The following is a 7,343-nucleotide window of genomic DNA, read 5'->3' as shown; positions in this document are numbered from 1 at the left end:
GAAGGTCGAGGGTGAGAGGGATTATTCTCTTGATGTTATGGACTGCTTGTGCGGGATGGAGGGGGGGGGATAGACTTTTCATTAGTCATGGTGGTCCACAAGGTAAAGGGTAGTAGATGCAGGGGCTGCCGACACAGGGGCAGACATCACAGGGGGAAGAGGCCGACAAAGCAGAAGCATAAAACAGACAACACAGGGGCAGACAGAGATAGCAAGAGGTTTCTGATGGCGTTGAGAAAGAGCAGTTAAGGCTCTGATACCATGTAATTGAATGAATCTCCTGTTCCAGAGTTGTATTACATTCCCATTTCCCTCAATTTATAAACACAAACCAGGAAACAAAATCCCAGAGATAAGGAAAGATTACACAGGGAAATCATATCTACAAACTAGGAAACAAATCAAATAATTTACAAAAAAAAATATTTACTATCAACATGATTCCACAATAGAAGCACTATTAAAGATGACCAAAGGGCATATGGCTTAGCGGTATCTGGGCCTTTGGCATCCCAAGAGGTCAGGGGTTCAATCAAACCTTATCAAAAATGAGTAGGGTGTGTGAGTTCTTTTATTGCATTTGGGCAAAATTTTGATTATCGGTAATCCCAACCGGCCACACACAGAACCCGCCTCCAAGGACCCCAATGTGGGGGGCATTTTTTTGGCTCATTCAGCTGGCCAAGGCCAGCCGGGAAGGGGGGGGGGGGKGGTCAAACCCGGACATGTCTTGCATTTGGGCAAAGTTGCCCCACCTTTGCCAACTAAGCTACATGCCGAAGGTTTGTTGTATATAAATATTATATACTTCAAAAAAAATATTAAAGGTGAAGCATGGTCAAGACAGTTTTTTGGCTAAGATATCAGAAGGGGCATAAGTTTTGTAATGATATGTGATCAATTTTTATCACTTGGTATGACAACTAGTTGCTGCACTGCAGGAGATGCACCCCGTATGAAACCAATCAACGGGTAAATAGATTGTTTAAGCAAACACTTACGTCGTGTAGCAAAGCCAAAAAGTTAGAATCATTATGTAAACTAGGATGTTATCATGTTGTCCTGTTGAATTAATATGTCAAAAGAACAAGGAAGTCGATGCACTAACCAAATATATTAATTCCCAAAAAAACGTAGATCGGGGAGAAGAGTACATCCCCAAGTTGAATGAACCACCAAGTCACATAAAATGTGATGGCTATGGGAGATAAAATGACACTGCAAAACAATCAACCATTAGTAACCAACCGGCAAAAACACATCCCAAAATCCGTGTAGATTTGTATCATTTCTGTGAATGCAAAAGGTCAGAATACTCGCAGCTTTTGCCTAATACTTACTGCTTCCCTATCTGACAGCTGAATTAGGCATCAAAGATCTATATATAGGCATTTCAAGAATCAAAGTTTTTCATAGTTCAACGTGATCGTCTAAAATTTTAGTGAAGATGAGCAAAGATGGTTTTCATAGTTTAGTTATATTAAATATGACCATGTTATAACCAACATTGCCGCTGATATATGTCAACGATTTTATTAGAATATGTGGAACCTCATCAGATTACTCTCTAAAAGAGCCCTTGAGAAAAGAAGAGAGATTCCAGCATATATTGAATAGAAAGGTCGCCGATGTGGACCCTTAACACATCTCCTAAAATATTTTTCAACTGTTATGACAATCAGCAATGCATGATCAACTTACAGATGAAACAAGCATATGAATAATATGATGAGACGACGGGGTTGCTGAGGAGAGGAGAACGAACCATCCAGTAATGAACTTTTTTGAAGCCCAGCTGCGAATGACTTTAACTAATGCCTGCAAAAGCAAAACGAATAGAACGTTTTTAACGTTTCCACTTGCAAACCGTAATCATCACCTACTCGGATGCTGTCCTCACTCCTCAAAGATAATCCATTATCTATATGACTCAAGTTATAATTGCAAGGTTACATATAACATTTAATAATCACATTTCAAGTATGCAGACAAGCACCAGAACCAGTTGGTTGTTTGATGCTAAATTTTAAATTTGTTAAATGAGATTTAACATTAGGTGCGTGTATGGTGCGTACACAAAGTAGAAGACTGAGGCGAGAGGGTATTGAGAATAGACAAGAAGATCACACTTCAGAGCTCTCTGCATAAAAGGAAGGATCATAGATGTTATAGTTGAAATTACATCAGTGAAAAATATTTGAACTTTAAGTTGTTGAAGTTGTTGTCGTAATTCGTTCATCTTCAATCTCCCCCATGTTTTAGAAGCATTGTAAAGTTTTATCTTCTAGAGTTCTACACAGGGCACAAGTGAAAAGTAATTTTGTACACCCCTCATATCTTTTGTTTCTATAAGTGGATTGAAGTCATTGGACATCACATCTCATCGTTCACTTCCACATCCATTTTCATAGTATATTTTTTGGGAATCATAGATGAAGTTAGATGCAGTGCAAGTTGCTAACAAATTAAGTGGTATATTTTTGGGAATCATAGAGTACGAAAGTAATTAATTCAATATGGAGCAAGATATGAAATTTCCAATGAGCGCGTGAAAATAATATCAAAATTTTAAACTAGAGACACTTCCCAGAACATAAATTAAGATGGATTATCTTTCCAAGACTTCAAGCAAAACACTCATTTATGAAAAATTACCTAAAATATGAGACACATATTTGAAATTCCTTATAACAGTCATGCATTTCCTTTTAGGTTGGTTATCTTAATCAAAAGCTTTTATGAATGAATTTTCTTTCTAGGACATGAACCATCTGCTTAAAACCAGTAGAAGATAACATTATCTACGGGTCTCAAGGAACAATGAAGTGTGTAACATTTTCGATATAACCACATGTTGTGACATAATGGTTGAGGCCCAGGGGGATGTGGTGGAATATCCCATCTGCCCAGGGTTCGATTCCAGGCTCAAGACTGATGTTTTTCGATGGCAACTTGCAGGCATTAAGCTGGTTATAGCATTGGAAACTCTTCCAAAAAAGTTCTGGATATGAAGAGGAATGATAAGTTTCATGCTACATCACAAGTGACAAGACCATGCTCCAATTTTTCTAAAACAAACTATGTGTTTAAGCAGCAAAGAGAGGAGTCCTCAAGGCTGTAGATTGTCTTCTATATGACAATTTCCCTAACTCCTAGGTTGGACTGTGATTTCCTATACTACCAGAACCCCACAGTACAAGATACTCCCTTAGTTGCAATATTTAATGCCAAAACCTATTACTTTCAAGTCCAAGGTTTATATTGATTTTTTTTGTTGATTTCCACTAAAATCTTTTTACTTCTTGCATTTGTTATATCACTTGTTGTATATAGAAATATGATTTACTGAAAGTTTTCAATCCACATCAATCTGAAAGTTTAAAAGCAATCGGTTTGATCCAAATGTAGGTCTGTTTTTGGAACGGGGGGAGTATCTCACCCAAGATTTTGTAATAAATAGGGGTGTACGGAATTTAGTTTTCACTTGTGCCCTGTGTAGAAGTCTAGAGTATAAAAGTTTGCCAATGCTTCTCAACATGAGGGAGATTAAAGGTGAATATATCACAATCATAACTTCAACAACTTAAATTTCAAATAATTCACTGATGTAATTTCAACTAAAAACAATAGAATTTAGACAAGAATCAGTAAAAACCTGGGGAAAAAAGGTATAAAAACGGCATTAGAGAAACGAGAACCTAGTTATTCAGCAGATCATGCATGAAAACACCAAATGTTTACCTTATGGAATTATAAATATCAAAAATAAATTATGATGAACGAACATTAACAGACATTTTATGCACGATTAATCTACCAAATAAACACAATTTGATTCCATAATTAGAGACCTCTCTGCCTGAATGATGAGAGGGAGGAGAAGCCCCCGAAGGGGTGTCGGATTGCAACGGCGATAATGGGGCACCGATTATATCTGAGAATCCGGTTGCCGGTATCAACCGTTCTAGATCTCTATCTATGTCTCTTGTTCCCATTCTTCTCTCCGTTTTGTTTTCGGCGAAGAGCTCCGACCGACTGCAAGTAATAACGAACTCTGCTTTTGAGCTTTTTTTCGTTTTTTTGTTGACGTTGATGCATTCTTTTGGTATGTTGGCATAAGTTACAGATATGGTCCCTCAACTAAAAGTTAACATTCAAGAATAGCCCTAACCTTTTGGTTTTTATATTTATACCCTTATTTATTTTGTTTTTGAAATTACAAACCAACTCACATATACGACTTGAATTGACGACTTAAACATTGTGTAAAGATTATTTAGTCTATTAGTGCGAGGTTGGTATAAGAATATTAAGAAGTCGTTTATACTAAACGTTTATCCGATAAGCGTTTACCTGGTCATTTTTCTTACTGTATGAACATGACAAGACCTGAGAATCTTATCCGGTAAAAATGATGCTAAGGATGAAGAATCTTACCCGATAAATATTTACAAGGTAAATTGTTTTATACGATACTGTTTTGATGGACTACAATCTTACTCAGTAAGTTAAAACGTTAGACTCTTGGAGATGAGCGCTTATCGAGTAAGCGTTTGGATAAACGGCCCCTAAATATTAAGAGAAAATAAGGTTCATATGAAATTATTGAAATATCCGGAAAAAAAAAATCTATTGTAGATGGATATGTAACCCGACATTGTAGATAATGCGTACGGATTCACATATGAATTTTTAAATAGATTTTTTCCACTGATTCACGTATGAACTTTCATTTCTTACATTTTCACGATGTTTAGTCTTTTTATTTGAATTCACATATGGTCCCTTACGTCAACAAATTATGGTTCCGCTAAACCTAGTGCGGGATTTATGAGAAAAAAACTTATTTGCTACTTGGAATAGACGAAATTTGCATATATTTTAACCTATAGAGTTTTTACTATACGTGAAACCGAGTTGACAATTATTGACTGTTTTATTGACCGAACAATATTTGTTTCATATATAAAACCGAGTTCATCTTGGTTAGAAACCATGAAACCGATTCCATTTTGGTTAGGTAACATTTAAACAATTTTTACTGCTGAAACAATGTCATTCAGTTTTTGGAATTGTGAAGTCCATGAAACCAATTTCAATGATGAAATGAATTTCATTAACGAAAACATGTTATTCAGTTTTTTGGAGAATATTCCATTGACTGAACCATATTTGGCTCAAATTTCATTATACAAACGAACAATTAAACAAATTTCACTAACGAAAAAATGAGATACAATTTTCAAAATGTTTTTATTGATTAAACCAATTTCACTAATGAAATCGTATTATTTATTTTCCAAAAAAATTCCATTCATAAAACCGATCTCACTAATGAAATGTTTGTCAGATCCAATAATGTTCGATCAAATGAAGATGAATCTGAGGGTAATTCTTTTTTGAATATTGAACATGAACTCAATTTCACGAATGAAGTCATTTTATTTAGTTTCCGAAATGTTTAGTCATGACACCAGTTTCACTGATGAAATAAAATTATTTGAAAACGGTAAATGATCGAACAATATGGCTGGAAGTTAAAAATGATTTGCCAATTTTGCCCTTTCTTAATTAAATATTAAACTTTTTATTTTTTTACTTTTCTAATGTTACATATTTTAATCATAACCATTGATCAAGAAAATAGATGGATAAGATTGGTTTGTAGGATTTGCAAAAAGGGGATGATTTGCATTTGTATGTTTAATCAACAAAAGTGATGATTCAGGTATTGGTTAGATCAAATCGATCTTATAACTGTAATTAATGATTGTTATTTCAAAGAAAAGTTATCAAACAACTCATTATAACCCTTTCCTAAAAATCGACTCCTTTCACGACCCCTTTTTAATATCATTGAATGTTGCAGGAACAACACCTTTTTTCTAATTAACCTGGATATCCAACCCGCTATGCGAGCCGACTAATCCCAGGACGACCACATGTTTTGCAGATAATTCGGAGTCATCGTATTTGAACCTCCGTGACTACAAGGGAATTTTTTATTCCTCCTTGGTTTGGATCCATCTTTAGAGGCATTAGAAGGTGGAATGCCACCATGCATTTGTTACTGAATTCACCAAATCCGACAATACCCATTTGAGAACATCCAACATCAAAGTCACTGAATGGATAAGTCGTCAATCCTTTTGTAACTATTAGACAGATTTTCTCCTTTATTTTCTTCACGTTATTTGTTGTATGAAGAAAATGGCCATGGCATAACGGTATTTGGATTTGCTTAATGATTAAATGCTTATATAAATTCAAATAATTATAAAACGTAAAAATATCAATCATATAAATGTTGTACGTACAATTAATCATGTATTTGTATAAGGTAATATGACACAGTTATTCTTTTAATCATAATCTGATCATGAAAAATAAATACGATTCTTTATTAAAAAATCATAAATTTTGTGAAGAATTATGTTGTATTCTAATGATTATCCAATATTTAAACGCGTTCAATATAAATAAGGGCTTAATAATTATTTTGTATTTCAACATGTTTCAATCCATTATCAATCAATTTTATGGAGTTAAAATATGAAAATTTCATAATTTAATAATTTGTAAATATTTTGAGATATCTATATTATATTATAAAACATTCACAAAAACTTTTAAAAACCATTTTTTATGCATTAGGTTCTGTTTATTGATTCATTTACTTAAAATTCAAGATTAGAAGTAAATTGTGCGTAAGTACAATTTATTAAAGCTTCATGTTTGAATTCGTGTAACTAACTATAGATAAACGTGATCAAATAGAAGATGAACGTCTCATTTTAAATATAAAAAATCTAAAATATAATTAAAATAATTATTGAGTTCTAACAAAATACTTAATTATTATATTTATTAAAAAGTTATTATTAAATAAAAAATTAAAAAAAATGAATTAATGAAATTACACAAAGAAAAAGGAAAAGTCAAAAACCCAATAGACTTTAGTGTTTGAAATGATTAAGTTTTTAGACAATTTTTTGAAACAAATAAGTTTTTGGACATTTCAAAACTTATTAAATAACTCATTGGACATTTCAAAATCTGTTAGATATATTCTTATGACCTATACAACTGGTTAGTGTGGTAAAATAATGGAAAAAGTCTGAAAAAAATCCAATAAACTTTCATATTTTTGAACAATTAAATCCATAAACATTTTTTAAACAAAAAAACATATTTACATCTATAAAATGAAATAAATATACCAAAAAATACATACATTTACAAAAAGTACTTACATGTAAAAATGATGAAATTTAGTTTAATTAAAAATAAAATATTTTGTCTCAGTGATTTTTCAAATTAAAAAAATAAAACAAGATTTAGAA

General features: G+C 33.0%; 1 protein-coding gene across 1 annotated transcript in view; it reads right to left on the bottom strand.

Annotated features, from left to right (window-relative positions):
* The window catches only part of LOC112513617 (protein LIKE COV 3-like), a 19,776-nt gene extending 15,729 nt beyond the window's left edge, over window positions 1-4,047 (bottom strand). Inside the window, exons 1-3 of the mRNA XM_025119936.1 lie at window positions 3,852-4,047; window positions 1,766-1,818; window positions 1,109-1,218 (exon numbers count right to left, since the gene is read on the bottom strand). Coding sequence (XP_024975704.1) covers window positions 1,109-1,218; window positions 1,766-1,818; window positions 3,852-3,995 — 307 coding nt within the window. The 5' untranslated portion in view covers window positions 3,996-4,047. The remainder of the gene's footprint in view (window positions 1-1,108; window positions 1,219-1,765; window positions 1,819-3,851) is intronic.
* Between the last annotated feature and the right edge of the window lie 3,296 nt (window positions 4,048-7,343).

The sequence above is a fragment of the Cynara cardunculus genome (assembly GCF_001531365.2).
Source record: "Cynara cardunculus var. scolymus isolate 2C chromosome LG 5, CcrdV1, whole genome shotgun sequence".
Lineage (NCBI taxonomy): Eukaryota > Viridiplantae > Streptophyta > Magnoliopsida > Asterales > Asteraceae > Cynara > Cynara cardunculus.
Note: the sequence above shows the minus strand (reverse complement) of the source record. Positions and strands in the feature narration are given on the sequence as shown.